We start from the raw sequence: 18,695 nt of genomic DNA, 5'->3' as shown, positions 1-18,695 counted from the left end.
TGCTACGTGGTCCCTATAGATATGCTATGCTGCGCCGATTCTTTCACATGCCTGCCCCGGGCTTTGAGATAGTGTAAAGGAGGAGAAATACGCTGTGGTGATGAAACTAAGCACTGCCCGTGTGACTGAGGGCGACCAATCACCGAGGTCCTTTTGGACTCCAAAAGTTCAAATTTAGATAGGAACGAGGCGCAGCACCTACGCAGGACATCTAGAACCGCTTGATTGAACCATTATGATTGTCAGTATTTCCACCTCCTTCATCTTCCCAGAAGCCCTTTCGAGGTCACGTCGTCTCGTGATTTTCGGTTCTTCCAATGTGAGGGACCCTCCCCTCGGCCTCGCAGGCATCCCGCACAGGCAGCAGTCACTGGAGTCACAACCAGTGAAACACACGACAGTTGCAATTTTCTTGTCTACTCTTTTGTTCGTTCATCCCGACTGCAATGCTATAAGAAATCCCAGAAATACTCAAGATGTCGTTCCGCGGCCCGACTCCGACGCAATATGTTGCTATGGAAAACAGCAAGGGGACGCGTAGTAACGACTACTTAACAGTGGCGCTGCGAGGGCTTTCAAAGACTCTTTTCCCTAAGTGGTACGCAGCGGCACATGCACCACCATTCTATGTCCCTTTGTTCAAGTACCAGCCGCTACCGGATCCTACGCGTATGATTCGTCTCATTACGATCAAACCATCGCCGCATTACCAGTGGTACGATCCCGAGCAGATCATTGTCATCGAGACGAAGGCCGTGATATTGGAAGAGTGCCCAGAGCACCATTCATTTGTCGCGATAAGTTATTGTTGGGGAAATCCAAACGAGACGTCGAAGATCATCTGCGATGGGGCGGTGATGACTATCACAAAGTCACTACATGAAGCCCTCCTGAGATTTCGCGGTCGCTCGGAGCGGACCTTCTGGGCAGATGCGATTTGTATCAACCAGACTGACGATTCGGAAAAGACACAACAAGTCAGACTCATGCGGCAAATATACGAAACTGCATCGACGGTTGCCGTATGGCTGGGAGATGCGGGAGCGAATTCCGATCATGTGCTCAACCTATTGGAAGCCTTTGGTGACGCTATGCAGCGTAACCAGATTCGAGACTGGAAGGCTTTCAAGGATCCGGTGGTGCAAAAGGAGATATTTCGATATCTTCCACAGCTTGACGATATTGGTTGGAGCTCCGTAGGCCAATTTCTTCAGCGGCCGTGGTGGGGACGTATGTGGATCATCCAGGAAATCGCAGTGGCACCTGATGCTATGCTTCACTGTGGAAGCTCATCTACTTCTTGGTCCACATTCTCAAATATGCTACAATTCATGCTCGCCGTCGGACTTCTGGAGTCCCACCCCGACAACCACGCAGAGAAGGTTGTAGCACTGATGAAGACCCGCGATAACTTCCAGAACAATCTGTATCAGGACTTTCTGGCTATGATGCTTCGCCACAGACCGTGCATCGCAACATTACCCAAAGATAAAATCTTCGCTCTATCCGGCTTATCAATATTCCCTCTCCAGCCAGATTACAGCAAGACGGATGCCGAAATCTTTACCGACGCCGCCATAGAGATGATGAAAATGGACGACAATAGCCTGAACATCCTCAGCGTCCCACACGCACCACACACCGCAGATCGCAGCCTTCCTTCGTGGATTCCTGACTGGACACATGCGCCTTTCGTCGCCTCCTTAGTGCCATACAACTCATCCTCCACATACCCACCATTCTCCGCCTCCGGCTTCCTTCCAGCCACCGACACCAACCCACCCTTCCAAGTATCTCCCTCCAAGACCATCCTGACCCTTACTGCTGCACACCAGCTTCCTGGCGGCACCATCGTGGCCACAGCCCTGACCTGCCCCAGCACCCCCTGGTTCCCTACCCTCAGCTCTCTCATCAACGCCGACCTCCGCCTGTACTCTGCCCTCGTCACCTGGGAGACCGTCTCCCGTGCCCGTTCCAACCACCCTTACACGACAGGCGAGCCACACATGCGCGACGTCTACATGCAAACGCTACTCGCCGGCCGCCACGGGCGGGATCCACGCGAACTGGAAGCCTACCGCGCGAAGTTCACAGAGTGGGAAGAGAGCTGGCGCGTTTGGTACTGGCTGTTTCGGTCGCCGCTGCCCTCCGGCCTCGTTATCTGGATATGCGGGATCTTCAGCATGGCGGCTGTCGGGGCTATGTACGTGAAGCATATGGTCACGGGGTGGCATGCGGCGCCGGTACTTTCGATGCCGTCCTCGAGCTCGGATATCAGGTCGATTACTGACGCGCGTGATTTCAAGGCTGCTATTGCGGGACGTCGGATGGTTAGGACGCAGAAGGGGTATATAGGACTTGCGCTTGAAGGGGCGGAGGTAGGCGATGAGGTTTGGCTGGTTCAAGGGGCGCGTGTGCCGATTTTGCTGAGGCCGGAGATGGCGAGAGAGAAGAGAAGGGGGTTAGGGGATGGGGAAGATGGGAGGGGTGCGTACACGCTCGTTGGGGATATATATGTGCATGGTGTTATGTACGGGGAGGCGTTTGAGCAGGAGCGGTGTGGCGAAGTTCGTATCATTTGAACTGGGTGGAGTTGATGCGTCTGCTTAACACTGTGAAGTCATCCAATGTAATTTTAAATATTTGAACAAGATGTCCGTGAATCGGTTTGAACGACCTGAAATTCGCCTAGCCACCTCCAACCTCGTCATCTACCAGTACTAAGAAGGGGGATTGGTAGACTTTCTTGGACTCACAAGTGGACAAGGCCGCCGCATAGCCAGAGTTCGAAACAGATTCGGCGATCAAATTGGTGTGATTGAGACGTACATGCACCAAAACGCTTTTCTAACTGTGACGTATAATACATATATAATTGCAGGTATGATACACTGGCCTTACAAAGCGGACTTCGTCCAGCTCTCCCCCGCAATCACTATTGCTCCAGCTGTGCCCTCCTGGGGGCTTTGTTTCCAAAAAATGGGAGCTTTGGGATAAATCGCCCCAGAATACCCGCCTTCTCTCCGTGCTTCGCTTTCGCCGCCAATTTATTGGCCAGCCTCTCAGCCTGTTTAGCTTCTTCTTTTTCTCGATTTCGACGTTTATGCTCTAATCTTGCTAAGCGCATAGTCTCACCTTCCTCCTCATTTAGCGGGAATTCCTGCGGATCGTCTTCTGGCAAGGGAGGGAATCGTCTAAGATGGCCCATTTCGGCATGCAGAACCTCAGTCGGCCAGGATCCTAGGGCATGTTCCGCATCGGTCAAGTGGGCCCACTGAACGACGACGCCATCAATGCTCATTGGCGCTGGTACTGGCTTTTGGAATTGGATAGGCACAATTTTGGCGAGCGCCTGGTTTTCTGGGAGGACTGTAAATTTGGGTAGTTTGCCGCCCTCTTCGATTACGGGTAACTTTTCGATTGTGGGTAGCGGTTCGACTGTGGGTGACGCCTCGCCTGGAGGTAGCTTCTCGGACGCCTCCTGGTCAGGTAGTTTATCGGCCATCTCCACGATTCTGGCCTGCCTTTCGGCCTCCTTTTTCTTTGCTATTCTCTCCTCCTCTTCTTGGAACTTCAGGACCTGTTTTTGGCTTTTCTTCAGCGAGGCGTATTGCATCCGCCAGATGTTGATGGCTCTGTCGAGACGTTGCCTCTCCTTGTCTCCTGTCTTGCGCGCACGCTGAGTCTTCAGGCTCTCGATCTCGCGCTCAATCTTGCTGAGCTCGCCCGCATCTGCCTTCGCCGCTCGCCTCTTGACTTGCTCCCATCGCTTCAATGCTTCCTTCTCCACCTCGGCCCGCTTGTTCCTTGCCATTTCCTCTAACTTGGGAGCCTGGTCCTTGAACATGGAGAGCACCTTTGCAAGGTCGGCAATTGAGTTCGCCTTCTGGTCCTTGATCCAGTGAATACGCTTCTTCTTTTCCATGCGCTTAATCTCCGGGTTGTTCTTATCCCATGATGTTTCGTGCAGGCGGCGGAACTCGCGAAGCATGCGGTAGGCTACTAGGCCCTGCTTGTCGCTCGGGAAAAAGACAGTAAGGAGGGGCGTCCAGAGATCAGGCCGGATTGTGGGGGGCTTGGAATTCTTTCCAATGAAAGGGATCTGCTCTAATAGCGAATCCTATAGATGGTCTATTAGATTTCGGCTTGACTGCAGTTGAATGGCGCTGTACGTACATCGAGTTGGCGAGTGAAGGAGTAGAGGACCTGGTTCGTGTGGATCTCCTTCCAGAAGAAGATGTGCTGGCCGTGCTTGAACCGCTTGGGGATCGCGAGTTTGTTTGCAGTGCGCGGCATGATGGACGCATCAATTGATGGCCGGTGAAGGTGCTGTCGTCGCGGTGGTGTCGCGGGCGTTGGGAGAAAGTTTACGGCGAGCCGAACATCGCTGGCCCGTGCGCGAGCGATGAGCTCGTGAAGGAACACCTTACCAGCGCATGCCACGCGGCAGTGAATGGACCGTTTTCTTCGTCGAGTTCCCCGCCGACTATGACTTGCAAGCCAGACCATGTCTCTGCCCTTCGTTCCGAGCTTCAGTCTAACAACATCGGCATTGCCCTCTTGAGGCTCGGTCAGCCTACGTGACAGCGCCAACCTAGCAACTTCTGTTCACCATGTCAAGTGACGGGCTTCATACTGAGCATGCTGCAGCAGATGCCGGTGGGGCTTCTAGGGAGCGGCCGTGGTTGCTGCCCTCTGTACGTCACTGTACCAGCACATGGGACCTCAAGCTAATTCAAGCATGACAGAACCGGAAGCTCAGGCACCTCCAGGGCATCACTCTCCGGAACCTTACGCTCGTCTCCAGCCCAGGCCGCCCGCGTGGGAAGACCATAGATGACGGCGCAGTGCCCTCCTCCCTCAAATCCCCATCGAAAGTGCTTGCGTTGCGAGAGACGCGCAAAGTCGAACATTCCCACTCCTCGTCCGACCTCCGCTCTCTCACCGAGACGGACGAATTCTCAAATGGCAAGCCGAAACCCTCTCCTAGGAGCCTGCGGCCAGCCTTCTCAAAATCAATGCGGAGGCGTAGTACAGCGACAGAGTGGGCCGGCGCAAGTCCGCTGGTCAGGCAGCAGAAACTGGAAGCTGTCACTGGGCATAGGATGGCAGATACGTTCTTTTCGTTGCACGTAGCGCATCATGGAGATCCGGTATACATCAGCGAGATTGCGCAACAGGCAATAAACCCCAATTTCCGGTTCTTCGACCTCGATTCTTGCGGCCCTGCCGTCACCCGGCTAGACTGGCTGACGGTAAAGGTATGGGCACGGAATGAGTATATGAAAGGCTGGCAGTATCTTCTAGAATACACAGCTCATCTCCGGGCGTTGCAATTCATTGGAAAGACGCTCGAGAGTTTTGATCACGCTCTACCACCCAACTGTATTCTGTTCCATATGACGGACGGCATATATACGAGCTTCATGGACATGCCCACTGGTCAGGAGATCCCGCTTATATCTGCAGCACCTCCGAAACCTTCGACTGGGCCGGTTCTTCCTACCTCATCATACGACCGGCTCGCAGAACTCTCGACCTTGGATGAGTGCATACAAGACGCGTTAGCAACAAGGGATAGGCTAATAGGAGAGATGGAATTAATTCTTGAGCAGAATAAAGAGTCAATATCTATTGTCAGTCGAGTCCCAGAAGCTCAGGAGAGGGCGAAGAGGGTAGAGAGCGCTGTTGTAGCAGAGCAACGACGCCTTGAAGCTACTCGCAAGAAAAGAGACGAGAAGATAGCAAAGATTGCAGCGCGGAAGGAAGCAATGCAAAAGGGCAGGGAATTTCAAGAAAAGGCAAAGAGTCATGTTGATGGTGCCCAGGAGAAGCTTCAGCAATGCAGAGAGACATTACAGCAGACAGAGGATGACATTCTTGGCCAACGACGACGTATATGCGAGGACCTCCAAAGAATATATCCGATTGAACCCATTCCGGGGAAATCGTTGTCTTTCACAATATGCGGCATGGCGCTTCCTAATTCGAACTTCGAGGACGCAAAAGAGGAGGTAGTCTCGGCAGCATTGGGCTATGTGGCCCAGATCTTGAATCTGCTGTCACCTTACCTTGCCGTGGCACTGCCATACCCAGTCACCCCATGCGGATCAACGTCCAGTATCGAAGACCCAATCTCTATGACAACGGGCCCACGCACATATCCTCTCTATATGAAGGGAGTTGCCACGTATCGTTTCGAATATGCAGTGTTCTTAATAAACAAAGACATCGAGATTCTATCGAACTGGCTCGGGCTCAAACTCATGGATATCCGGCAAACGCTTCCGAATCTCAAATATCTGCTTTACATTGCTTCGTCTGGCAAAGGCGAGTTGCCAGCTCGCAAAGCTGGTGGGATCAGAGGACTGTTGAGGCAAGGCTTGCCTATGTCAAGACAAGGTAGCATCGATAGCGTTGGGAGTAGTTCCGCTGAAACAAAAGACCCTCTCGTAGGAGAGGTGGCTAACGGGCATAAGAAGAGCGAGAATTCCCGGAGCAACGGAGCGCCAATCACGGCGTATCAATCACTCCAGAAGTCGTCTGTCTTGCATGGGAGTAAGCTCAGAGAGGTCGAGTAGGATAGCACAGTTGGAGTAGCGGGTTTTCAGCGATACCCGAGAACAGCACAGTGCGTGCGGCGTCAGATAGGCTCTAGATGTGCATGCATGTAAATGAGAGCTGTTTGCCGTTATTGTGGTGCAGTTTTGTCTATTCTCGACTTGGGTAGTATTGCAAGACCTCTATGCTACCCCTGCAGATCCTACGGGACTAAAGCCCCCTTTTCTCGCCCAATCAGACACTGGATATCCCGAGCCAGCGGATATGGCGCTTGCTAGGAGGTTTCCTGATATTTTTACTTCTTCCATGGGCTCGAGTGCCGTGGTTGAGGATGTTTCCGGATACATAGCTTGGACTGCTGTGAATCAAATACACGAATACGGAGGAAGAATACACAACTACAAACTTCGCTATCGCAGTCAGCATCAGCGATGCTAATGCGTGCATCCTACTAATGCGTACATGCTCTTCGCCTACATACGTATACATGAACTTTTTGTAGTGTGCTCAAACGCCGGGATTAGCGTCCTGACCACGGCAATTCCGAACTCTCCTGGGACGTACGCCCTGGCAAGAGCATCAGGTCTGCCAGTCTAGTCTTTTCTCCATTATCTGCATTAAATATCTCCGCGCGAAGTCGCTAATGGTGATCTTGGGCTGAGCGTATCCGCCTTCTGATTGGGCCGCCGAGTGCGGGTTTGGGCTTAATCTCTTTTCCAGGAGCTTCTCGCGAGAGCACGACCTGGCCCACCCCCGACGCTTCCGCAACCTCCACCTCCTTCCGTTAGACAGCTGAGTCCTCCTTGACTCTCCTTCACTATGGCAGAGGATAAACTGGAACCCTTTCCCCCGCTGAATTCCGCTCAGCATTCTGCACCCATGAAGAGTTCGAAGAGATCGCGGAACAAGCCCGGAGCACTTCGGCGGAGGAAGTCCAGTGGCATCGGCGGCGAGCTTCCTGGCGACAATATTGGCGGATCGCTCGCAACGCTCTCGCCGCGTTCGCCCCAGGAGCTGCAGCACGTAAGTTAGCAGAGCGTTTCGGGTTCCATGCTCACACTTGCGCCGTCTCATCAGCTTACGGGTATCCAGCGCACCTCCGAGAAGTCTGGCAAACGGTCAAAACGTCGGACCGTCAAGAGGTTCTTCAGGCGGTGGAAGGCCATGTCCTTCAAGCACACCTGGGTGAACCCCTTGATCCTCTGTCTGCTCATTGTCTCCCTCTACCTCGTCTACCCGTACCCCTCGAATCCAATCTCGGCCGCCCTCTTCCTCTCATACCCCATTCCGCTTCAGCCGGGATCCGATGGCCCCATACAATACGGCAAAGGATCGCGCGACTTTGCTTTCGTGGGCTTTTATATCATATTCCTGACATTCACGCGCGAGTTCTTCATGCAGCGCGTTATACGACCGATGGCAATCCGCGCCGGCATCCGCTCTCGCACAAAGCAAGCCCGCTTCATGGAACAATCTTACACCGCCATATATTTCGGCATCTTTGGACCATACGGACTTTGGGTCATGTCGCGAACGTCCATTTGGTATTTCAATACAACAGCCATGTACGAGGGATATCCGCACTTGACCCATGAGGCTGTGTTCAAAGCGTACTACTTGCTCCAGGCGGCGTACTGGGCGCAGCAGATGATAGTCATGTGTCTCATGCTGGAGAAGCCTCGGAAAGACTTCAAGGAGCTGGTGATGCACCATTTCATTACGCTCGCCTTGATCTGGCTGAGCTATCGCTTCCACTTCACACACATGGGCATTGCTATATACATTACCATGGACATCAGTGACTTCTTCCTCGCTGTAGGTAGCAACCAATACTGTCTGCTGCTTAAAAGCTAATTTCGACGCGACAGACCTCGAAAGTCATCAACTATCTTGATTGGCCAATCGTTGGTCCTTATTTCGTCCTCTTCGTATTCGTCTGGACTTACCTCCGCCATTTCATCAACCTCAAAGTTCTATATTCTATCCTCACAGAATTTAATACCGTAGGACCATTCGAACTCAACTGGGAGACCCAGCAGTACAAATGTCGACTGAGTCAAGTCATAACCTTTGGGCTTCTGGCAGCGCTTCAGGCGGTGAATCTCTTCTGGCTATTCATGATTGCCCGGATTGCCTATAGGTTTGTCGCCAACTGGGGCAAGGAAATTGCAGATGAGAGGAGCGATTACGAAGACACCGGTGACGAAGCTATCAATGAGCGGGAGGACTCGACCAACGCAAATGTGGAGAAAACACAGCCTAAATTGAACGGACACGCAAATGGCGCCTCGAATGGCAAGTTAGCGGCGGGAGCAACTCCGCAAGTCATGCTGAACGGCGAGCCAGTCGCGAGGACGCCTAGTCCTGCGGGAAGACCAGCCACACCAGACACGATCAAGACTAGGTTACGAAAGAAAAAGACCCGCTCATGAGTTGCACCGAGATTGATATATTCCTATTCGATATGTCGGTCAAAAGGAACGTTCGCGAGCATCAGCTTTACCTTCTGCCGCTCGCTTTACAAAGCTTGTAATATGGCGTTTTACAAACGACCCACTCGCTTCAACGCTGGACGAGATTGTGGGTCTCACATTCTATACTTTTCTATATACGCCAGCTTTACCTGCTTCAGGGTTTTCAACTTCTTTTCTTTCGCTGTACCAACACCCTTTTATCACTGGTTTGAGCCGGTGACATCTTCAATCTCGCGCGTTGACGCTGAGATTACATCATTAGGCACCCGCGTTTTTGTATTTCGTCTTGGCTGGATGTTTGCCAGACGAGATAATGCCTTTGTATGTTGCTTAATACCTTCGCTTCTCTTCTTTCAAGGTCATTCCGCTAAGGTCTGCGGATAGGGTGGTGCATAGATCGGGGCCAGCTTTCCCAGTGGCAGTACATAATCTTATAATGAAGAATGGATGGAGGTGCATTAATGCTGTGCGCTCAGCTTTTCAAGTACTCCCTACGTGATGATCAAATTAAGCACCAACTGGCACCTCGTGCTGGAGCACGGGCTAGGTCTACAAGTCCACTGACTTCGCGACTCGTGCAACAGTGCTGTCATCACCACCAAGGTGCTGTAGCTGTATCTACTCTTTAACCGGCATCTTTTGGAATTCTTTTGTCAATTTATTCCCGCTGACTTTCTGATAGCGGTCAAGACGCTCGGGCTACCCCGCATTTTATTTCGCCACGGCTAATGCTCCTCTACTCGACATCAATGTTTCTCAGCATGTGAATTACGCCGAGCACAACAGGGGCCACACGTGGACGCAAGTCCGCCGACAGATGAGCCGGAATTACATTCCCCAGATTCGAAGAGCTATGACTTCGGGCGCAGCCATGAAGCGCTACTAGCTTTGGTCTCTGCGCCGAGCTGTAGGTAGGGTCCCAGTGCGCCATACCAAGGCGTTGGTGCAATGTCCGCATTCTCTTCAATGTCCTCACGCGCCTGACTTCTCTCTTGGATCGTCCGGCCGCGTTCTGGGTCGAAGAGACTCCATTACTGACCTGCAAGGCATTTGGTTTACGAATCGGTCTAGGTCATAGGTATCAAGCACATGCCAGTTCTTGCTCATGTGTGTTTACTGGTCCCTTGCGAGTTGCTCTACATTTCTCAGCCAGACGCGAGCTTGGTATGTAAGGTCGTATCCTAGGAATCTCTTCACCCTCCAGCAGTCTCTCGTCTTTTTTTCTTTACTTCGCAATCTCATATCAACGTCTTCTCTTCAGTCCACTGCGTGAGTATATGGGAAACAAACTCAACTCTCACGTTGTATTTCACCCGTGCTACGACCCATGTCAATTTTGTCCCATGACCTTGTATACAGAGATACCGAGGCAATGGGGATAATCCACCGAAATCGATTAATCGAACGATATAACCGCCCATACCGCCAAGATCGGGATCTCGAATTTCGCTCCTTGTCTACGAGGGTGTGGTGGGATTCTCACCCTACGCACACCGCGATCCTTTTTTTGGTATCAACGCCGACGCTCTGGGAAGGAGACTTGGATTCGTCCCTTACCCCAGCATTCCACCCCGCAAATTCATATGGAACCGTGACGTGATCTGGTCAAACTTCCTCACAGTCGCCGGCTTCCGGGCGCACACCTCCCACTCCCTTTCAATCTGGAACGAAGAGGCATGGCCCCATCCCTGAGAGTAGAGGCTCATTTCGATCTTCGAACGGGCGCTAATCAATAGATCAGGGGCGATGCGTTGTAAATCATTTTAGGAGGTCTTTCCAGGCGGTGTGATTTGATCATAAGACGATGTGCGGGAAGAGATCCTCCCAGTCTCCCACCATGAATCCGTCGGCACTTCTCGCGGCGCCCTAGTCTCCGCATTCCACGAACGGACACCCCGCAAACCGGATCTTATTTGCAGCATTGATGGCCAGTAGTGATATAGAGATCCCTAGCACTACGCCGTGAACTAGCCTAATACTGACCCAGGGCCGTCCATGCCCCCCCGGAAAAGCTTCTCAAGCCACCTACAACTACTATGTAATAGCGGAGAGCAGCCGGAGACCGCCCCCAATGAGCCCTGGAAGAGATCACCTGGCCACTCTTACAATATAGACCGAGGAGTTACTTAGCTGGACATGTATCTGCCAGCTTGTGACAGTGTTTGTCGAAGAGTATGTTTGAATATATACCTTCACCGCGATTGTCTGGAATGGAGGCAAGCGGGAAGCATTGTGGCAATTACATAGACCAGCATCATAGTATCATCCCTTCATCAAGATGTTCAACTTCTTCTCCGTTCTTTTGGTTCTTCTCCCCCTTACGAATGCTGCACCCGCGAAACAAGACGTTCCCACGGTCAGCATCGCATCACCAAAAGCTACTATTGTAGGATCAAATTCTGTCGGCGTGGATAGCTTCAATGGCATTCCGTTCGCACAGCCTCCTGTGGGCCAATTGCGTCTGAAGCCACCGCAGGCTTTGGCCTCGCCCCTGGGCACAGTCAACGCAACAGGGACCGCAAAAGCGTGTCCTCAGTTCTTCTTCGATGTTGATACTAGCCAATTTCCTACTTCGATACTTGGAACTCTCCTTGATACGCCGCTCTTTCAAACAAAAACTAATGCGGGAGAGGATTGCTTGACTCTCAATGTTATTCGGCCTGCTGGAACAACTGCTTCTTCCGAGTTACCAGTACTCTTTTGGATGTGAGCATTCTCCTTTCTAGTGCAAAATCATCTTTCTTCGACTTGTTATAGTAGATCCATACTAACAGGGATATCAGATTTGGCGGCGGTTTTGAGCTCGGCTGGTCATCGATGTACGACGGCGCTCAATTGGTCAGCGACTCAGTTAATCAGGGCAAACCTATTGTGTTCGTGGCTGTCAACTACCGCGTAGGAGGATTTGGATTTCTACCAGGCGCCGAAATCCTCGCCGATGGCTCAGCAAATCTTGGACTCCTGGATCAAAGACTCGGATTGCAATGGGTGGCAGACAATATCGCCGCCTTTGGTGGCGACCCTGATAAGGTGACCATATGGGGAGAGTCTGCAGGCGCCATCTCAGTTCTGGATCAGATGGCATTGTACGATGGTGATAACACCTATAAGGGGAAGCCTCTCTTCAGAGCTGGTATCATGGATTCCGGTTCCGTCGTCCCAGCGGACCCAGTCGACTGTCCAAAGGGCCAGGTCGTGTATGACACTGTCGTGAAGGCTGCCGGATGCTCATCCTCTAGCGACACCCTCGCCTGCCTTCGCGAGGTCGACTACACCACCCTGCTCAACGCCGCCAACTCCGTCCCCGGAATCCTCTCCTACAACTCCGTCTCGCTCTCCTACCTCCCCCGCCCGGACGGCTCCGCCCTCACCGCGTCCCCGGAAACCCTCATCGCCGCGGGCAAATACGCCAAAGTGCCCTTCATCGTCGGCGACCAAGAAGACGAAGGCACCATCTTCGCCCTCTTCCAATCCAACATCTCCACCACCGCGCAGCTCGAAACCTACCTCTCGACCATCTTTTTCGCCGACGCCTCGCCCGCGCAAATCGCCGCCCTCGTCGCCACCTACCCGGACGACGCCGCCGCCGGCTCGCCCTTCCGCACCGGCGCCCTTTGGAACTGGTACCCGCAGTTCAAGCGCCTGGCCGCCATCCTCGGCGACCTGACCTTTACGCTCTCCCGGCGCACCTTCCTCACCTCCGCGGCGGCCGTGAATCCCGGCGTGCCCAGCTGGTCGTACCTCGCCAGCTACGACTACGGCACCGCCGTGCTGGGCACCTTCCACGCCAGCGATCTGCTGCAGGTGTTTTATGGCATCCTGCCCAACTACGCGTCCGCGTCGATTCATTCGTATTACTTTTCGTTTGTGCACCATTTGGACCCGAATGAGGGGAGTGGCGTGGCCGAGTGGCCGCAGTGGGCCGAGGGGCAGCAGCTTATGAATTTTTATGCGACGGAGGCGACGTTGCTGAAGGATGATTTTCGGAGCGAGAGCTTTGCGGTTATTGTGGGGAGTATTGGGAGTTTGCATATTTGAGTTTGGTGGGGTTGGGTAAAAGGGGTGGAAGGGGGGCGGGGGGGGCAGGGAGGGGGGAAGGGGGCTTCGTATTGGGTTTATGATTTACGAAACGGCTGAGAATGGGTGTATTTTGGAGTAAGTGTGGAGGTGTATATATGAACGCGAAGTCTGATTTGCACTGTGATGAGCTTTACATCTTGTGTGAAGTTTTTGTGATGCACTGGAGTACTCCTGACAGCGGTGCCTGACGATTGTTTGGATGTTGAAAAGGATGGTCTGGTTTGGACGGTGATAAACTTTACATTCAGTTCAGAACATTTAGACTGTGTGGGAGCTTGTCAGACAGCGGCATGGATTTGTCCGTAGGCTTACAAACTAAGGCTTATATACACTATTTATGGGCTATAAGATAAATCAGACCGTACATACGGCAGATTTGGAGGATCACTGAACTACCTGGCGAGCCCCTCGCCCTACCCCTAATTGCCAAAATCCAAGAACTGATCTTCGAACTGCGTTCCTTCTTGGTTATCTTCCCACTGGAAAAGGTCGTCAAAATTGGTTGCCTCGACGTCAAGGTCCATAATATCGTCTGTCGCCTGTGACTCCTGCGCGGGCACACTCTGCTGCTGAGGAGCCCCTGAGGTCAAATCACCCACCCCAGCGAGTACGCCCAAAGCACCTGAATTCGGGGCTCCGGCAGCGGGCACATTAGGTAGGTCCAACATACTAAAGTCGTTGGACGTGGACCCAATATTGGACGTGTTGGTGTTGTCTGCTCCGCTGTTGGCGAAGTCTTCGAGGCCACGCAGGAGGGGATGGCTGCTGTCGTCTCCAACGCCGAGGTCCAAGTCGAAGTCGGATACGGCGTGATTTTGGGCAGTAGTGTCGACGGGCTGATCTGTGGGGCCGGTGGCTTCGTTTTCGAACAGGGAGTCGAAATCGTATTCCGTGTCCTGCATGTTTGCGGTGGTAGGTGTCGCATCGAAGAGAGGGTCCCGGGCCGGAGCAGAGTCAGTATTGATGGGTGCAGGGTGGGACATAGGGGCTGTCGGCGCAGGTGCTGATGCTGGCGCTACAGATGAGGGGGGAGGAGGTTGTGGGTTGGCTGCTGGTTCAGGCTGCGGGGGGGCTTCCGGTGTTTTCTCCTTGACTGCAGGTGGATTGGGCTCATTCAAGAGATCTTCGACGCCTCGCATGATGTCGTCTGGCTTGCTCTGTGCCTCTGCAGGCTCTGAGGCCCTGTCCGTTGCTTCTGCCGCCACGCGCTGTCGCTCTGCAGCTTCTGCTTGTTCCCGTTGTATGCGGTCTGCTCGTATTATCGCCAGGTCCCTGCGGAAGACAGTTTGGGCACGGTGCTGGGGCGTTGTCAGTGCGGTTGTGTTGGTGTATAGAGGAGATCAACGTACTATCTCATCCTCCAGCTCGTCCAGCGAGTTTTGGAAGCGGTCGATGGTCGCGGGAATGATGCGCTTGAGGTTGTATGCGCTCTTGGCGGAGCTGGCGAGCTTGGGGTCTTTGAAGATTTTGCCGGTTTGTATGAGCTGGGAGGAGGTTAGCACGGTTTGCGCAGGGCAATGGAGTGAATTCTAACCACGGCGTTGACCATGGCGTTCAGCTGTTCCAGAGGGAGAGCAGCAGGCGGGGCTGGGGTCTGTGGAGTCGCCATGGTGGAGACTCGAGGCTGCTGGATGTATGACAGTAGTGCTGTTGGGAGAGCTGAAGAGAGTGAAGGTATGGAGGAGAGAGGCAGCGGGGTCACGCATTCTCCAGTGTGGCAGCAGTTCCGAGCTTCAGCCTCAGCGTTGGAGCGCAGATGCGGCGATGGCCAGAGCTGTTGACGTCGTCGGGAGAGGTCCTGAGGACAGGCTACGGTGCCAGGGCCACGTCCGTCTGATGGTGGTGAGGCTGGGAATCGACGGGGATTTCATGTATGTGCCGCCCGTAGCAGCTAGAACAATCTGCACCAACACCTCATCCGACCTGCCCTACATAAGCGTCCTCCACGTGAGCGTTGCTAACATCTCCAGGTCTAGTCATGTGATAAAATCTAATTACTTTTCTGAGTAATACTACAGTGTTACTACAGTACTTAGGGGCAGACCTAGCCACGTGACTAGATAAAGCCAGTTAAATTATCACGTAACTAGATCGGGCCAATCAGATCCGGAGCCGCTGTTAGAATCTGGTCACGTGACTGAATTAAATCTGCCCCTGAAACACTCTCGTATACAGCATATGCAAAGACAGCACCGTGTGGGGGTAGTTACCGCATTTAGCAGTGGAGTAGTTATTTTTTTAGGGGGGGCTTCATATACCTCATCTGACCTGCCAAAAAGTTGAACTGACGTGGTAGCTGTTGATGTAGTTGCCAAGGTAGGTCAGCCGAGGTACATGGGGGAGGTCAGCTGAGCTGTAGTCTCCACCCACATCCTAGGGCCACACCAGGTAAGCGAACGGAACTCCTCACACTTCACAATCTCTCGCCAGATAACCGTTCGATAACCGTTCGACCGCGCCTTTATGGCTGGCCTCAGGACTCATCGATCCGCTTGTTCCGTACGAACGAGTAGTCATCGACGGCCATCGTGCATCAGCCCCCCAACATCTAGACGATATGCTAATGCCCATATAGAGCCAGTCCTCGATTTGCTTCATCCTCTCAATCCTCCTGGTCGAACCTCACTCATCGCGATCTCCCATAAATCCGTCTCGCGCCTCGCCTTATGCGTGAAAACAATGGCTTTGGATTGCTGCAAGCAGATGTGCACCATTTCGGGGAGGGGTCAGTTGAGGTGTGATATCCAAACCCAGAGGTGGAAGGGACGGACATGGTGGTGTTGGCTGCTGTTGGAGGGGAAGCTGCTACCTGCGGTCGAGGCATCTGGAGGTCGGTGGGAGATATGTACATCTAGATGTTCTTTCTAGCTACGCAAGTCTCGAAGCCACTATTGTTCCAAGTGTCAAAGACTGCATGTGCTCAGCATATCCCAGTGGTGTGTACAGGTATGTGTTCTTCTCGAGTAGAAAGTAAGAAAACCACGCTGTGCATCGTCTTACGACGCGAGCTTCGTTGTCGCCGTAAAAGCTACCCCCTTCGTAGTGGACTAGCAACAAACGGCAAAGGCTCGTTTGATGCACAGTGTGCGGAGCTCTGAGTCCCTCCCAATTTCGTAAGCACATATGGTAACTCTAGCAATAGAGCCCAAGCCCATGAACGTACCGATCGTTCAGTGGCAGCAGTATAATCCGCGCCGAATGTCGTAAGGAACGTTCAAGGCAGAATCGAAACGTAGTAGCACGTCGAGGCACGACACGTCTCGGACCTCCTCTCCCCTTCTACGGTGCCCTTTCGGTTGGTGCACATTGTTTAAATGCTACATATGGGGTCTCGCGCCATCTCAAAATGCCCGAACAAGGCCCAAGGCCATTATTTGGAACATGGTCACCTGGCTAGGGCGTCCTGGGCAGTGGCGTAGATGTGTACACAAGCCAGGATGTCTTTACCTGCTTTTATAATCAGGTCTCCAAGGTATGCTGTCTCTCCGGTGCTCGCTGTATGTAGCAGGGAGGCACAGCAAGGTAAGCCTATGCGCCTCGGAGGCGGTCACGTGAACTTTACTCCTTTTTCTGGGACGAAGTCCGAATATCATATGCACACAGATTGATATCTATCTCTTTCATTTCTTGTCGTGTCAATTTATCTTCATGATGCATCTCTATATCGTTGGTGGGCACGCCAAGCTCGAGGTTATCCCAACGTCATGTCGTGCATCTCTCAAACTCCCACCACGCTGCGTAGTGTGTGTCTCTTTTCTTGTGCCCGCGTACAGCTCTCGTGGCCATTTGGCCCCCTTTCTCTGGCTTCTGTGGCCGCCGTTTTGCTGCTCTCTTCCTCTCTTCCTCCCTTCCTTCTGGAGTGCTGGCACTCTAAGAGTCCTCAGGACTCATAGCCACAACCTAGTTGTGCCTAGCTGACCGGTACTCCCGGTTCGGCATTTTTTAAACCCTCCTTCATCCTTTCATTAGGATATGTCTTTCACACAAGACAACAAGAAACCCAACAATGCGATAAGACGGGCGCTGTTGGATGGTTCTCGGCAGCCACGGAGCGAGAAAGAGACGCAGTGGTTGTCATCTATCAATCGCTTCCGGCAGTTAGATGACCGAGAGAGCAGCACTCGGGGGTCAACGCCTCGTAGTCAAAGATCACAGCCCTCGGCAAGCAGAGATGACGTGTACCGCCCTCGAGGCGGAAACTCTCCAAGACACTACGAAGAGGAGCGCTCTCGACCCAGAGCTGGCGGTCAGCGTCGACGTTCACGGTCTCCAAGATGGCATGAGCAAGACCGCTCCGAGCGTAGAGACTCCTCAGCACGCTACGATGAGTACCGCCCCCGACCTCGATCTCGCAGTCCGCGTCGACGCTCACGGTCTCCAGGACGGCACGAAGATTATATCCCTCGGCGTATATCTCACAGCTAGCGTCGACGTTCGCGGTCTCCAAGATGGCATGAGCAAGACCGCTCCGAGCGTAGAGACTCCTCAGCACGCTACGATGAGTACCGCCCCCGACCTCGATCTCGTAGTCCGCGTCGACGCTCACGGTCTCCAGGACGGCACGAACAGCCTCGTCTCAGCCGCAGAGGATCTCCAATACGACACGAAGCGTACCCCTCTCAACACGATGGATACCACTCTCGGCGTAGATCTCGCAGCCGGCGTCGACACTCACGGTCTCCAAGAAGGCATGAACAGGACCGCTTCGGCCGCAGAAACTCTCCAGCACGATCCGAAGCGTACGCTTCAGGTCGGAGAGTCGAGAAGCAGAAATCGCCGCGGCCCTTACCGTCAGCACTGGGTTGTGTGACGGCTGCACAGTCCTCCAACGCTGTAGGGGAAGCCTGGAAAAGTTTGGACAATGTCGCCATAACAAGCACGGTCGAGAACCAGAGTACTGGACCGGAGCTTACAAACTTCTCTCAGCTGCCGAGAACCCCAGAGTTTCCTCCAACTGCTACAGGTCCAAATGTCGACTTGGATGGGTGGGAAGATGACGACGAGTTCGGGCAACTGAATCCAGACGAAATGATGCAAGATTTGCCGTCTACCACGGCCGATTTCGACGCTTTCTTTGAACGAATTGACGGCGCAACTGCAGGTCCTTTCGCCAATCCCGATGTTGAAGGCCCACAATATGTGTTTGGCGAAGCGGGCGCTAATCGGCAAGATGATATCGACGACGCCGTCTCTAATTACGCGGGTAGTGATTTAGCTGAGGAAGATACTCCTGATATCGACGACGCCGTCTCTGATTACGCGGGTAATGATTTAGCTGAGGAAGATACTCCTGTCATTGACGATGCCGTCTCTGATTACGCGAGTCGCAGGGCACATGAAAAGAACGTCCGTGGTATGCACGACCGTCGTGTTCTCTACCCTTGCACGCAGGAAGACTGTACGGCAGGACCTTATACTACTGCCAAAGCTCTAAAAGTACACGAAAAAAACAAACATGGGATGCACGGCGGCACTGTTCGCTTTCCTTGCATACAGGAGGGCTGTACTGTTTCACCTTATACTACTGCCAGCGATCTAAAAAGACATGAAAAAACGAAACACGGGATGCACGGCGGCACT

The 18,695-nt window shown here is 53.1% G+C and overlaps 7 protein-coding genes across 7 annotated transcripts in view; 5 read left to right on the top strand and 2 right to left on the bottom strand.

Annotated features, from left to right (window-relative positions):
- Positions 1-515: 515 nt before the first annotated feature.
- BDZ99DRAFT_373597 (HET-domain-containing protein) lies at positions 516-1,262 on the top strand (the record flags this gene model as incomplete). The annotated part of the gene is made up of 2 exons (XM_033714882.1): positions 516-1,058; positions 1,149-1,262. Coding segments are annotated over 2 exons (657 nt in total), but the record flags the coding sequence as incomplete, so codon positions are not given.
- A 1,360-nt stretch (positions 1,263-2,622) lies between these two features.
- Positions 2,623-4,326, bottom strand: BDZ99DRAFT_456739 (uncharacterized protein). Its single transcript, XM_033718523.1, has 2 exons — positions 4,177-4,326; positions 2,623-4,120 (listed from the first exon to the last, which is right to left on the bottom strand). Exons 1-2 carry the CDS (start codon positions 4,294-4,296, stop codon positions 2,936-2,938), a joined length of 1,305 nt encoding a protein of 434 aa, XP_033583899.1. The 5' UTR covers positions 4,297-4,326; the 3' UTR covers positions 2,623-2,935.
- Positions 4,327-4,450: 124 nt separating this feature from the next.
- BDZ99DRAFT_404181 (uncharacterized protein) lies at positions 4,451-7,013 on the top strand. The gene is made up of 2 exons (XM_033716387.1): positions 4,451-4,697; positions 4,749-7,013. Exons 1-2 carry the CDS (start codon positions 4,614-4,616, stop codon positions 6,579-6,581), a joined length of 1,917 nt encoding a protein of 638 aa, XP_033583898.1. The 5' UTR covers positions 4,451-4,613; the 3' UTR covers positions 6,582-7,013.
- Positions 7,014-7,388: 375 nt separating this feature from the next.
- On the top strand, positions 7,389-9,492 carry BDZ99DRAFT_456737 (putative ceramide synthase membrane component). Its single transcript, XM_033718522.1, has 4 exons — positions 7,389-7,584; positions 7,654-8,376; positions 8,430-9,356; positions 9,420-9,492. The coding sequence occupies exons 1-3, from the start codon at positions 7,441-7,443 to the stop codon at positions 8,991-8,993; spliced, it is 1,431 nt and encodes a 476-aa protein (XP_033583897.1). The 5' UTR covers positions 7,389-7,440; the 3' UTR covers positions 8,994-9,356; positions 9,420-9,492.
- Positions 9,493-11,247: 1,755 nt separating this feature from the next.
- On the top strand, positions 11,248-13,089 carry BDZ99DRAFT_430636 (putative extracellular lipase). Its single transcript, XM_033717257.1, has 2 exons — positions 11,248-11,741; positions 11,819-13,089. The coding sequence occupies exons 1-2, from the start codon at positions 11,314-11,316 to the stop codon at positions 13,071-13,073; spliced, it is 1,683 nt and encodes a 560-aa protein (XP_033583896.1). The 5' UTR covers positions 11,248-11,313; the 3' UTR covers positions 13,074-13,089.
- A 442-nt stretch (positions 13,090-13,531) lies between these two features.
- BDZ99DRAFT_564752 (uncharacterized protein) lies at positions 13,532-14,981 on the bottom strand (the record flags this gene model as incomplete). The annotated part of the gene is made up of 3 exons (XM_033727394.1): positions 14,650-14,981; positions 14,465-14,599; positions 13,532-14,413 (listed from the first exon to the last, which is right to left on the bottom strand). The coding sequence occupies exons 1-3, from the start codon at positions 14,722-14,724 to the stop codon at positions 13,535-13,537; spliced, it is 1,089 nt and encodes a 362-aa protein (XP_033583895.1). The 5' UTR covers positions 14,725-14,981.
- A 2,144-nt stretch (positions 14,982-17,125) lies between these two features.
- BDZ99DRAFT_4835 (uncharacterized protein) overlaps positions 17,126-18,695 on the top strand; it is a 3,231-nt gene continuing 1,661 nt past the window's right edge. Inside the window, exons 1-2 of the mRNA XM_033722579.1 lie at positions 17,126-17,617; positions 17,671-18,660. Coding sequence (XP_033583894.1) covers positions 17,218-17,617; positions 17,671-18,660 — 1,390 coding nt within the window. The 5' untranslated portion in view covers positions 17,126-17,217. The remainder of the gene's footprint in view (positions 17,618-17,670; positions 18,661-18,695) is intronic.

This window comes from Mytilinidion resinicola (assembly GCF_010093595.1).
Source record: "Mytilinidion resinicola strain CBS 304.34 unplaced genomic scaffold BDZ99scaffold_1, whole genome shotgun sequence".
In the NCBI taxonomy this organism is placed as follows: domain Eukaryota; kingdom Fungi; phylum Ascomycota; class Dothideomycetes; order Mytilinidiales; family Mytilinidiaceae; genus Mytilinidion; species Mytilinidion resinicola.
The sequence above is the reverse complement of the archived record's forward strand: the minus strand, read 5'-3'. Positions and strand labels throughout refer to the sequence as shown.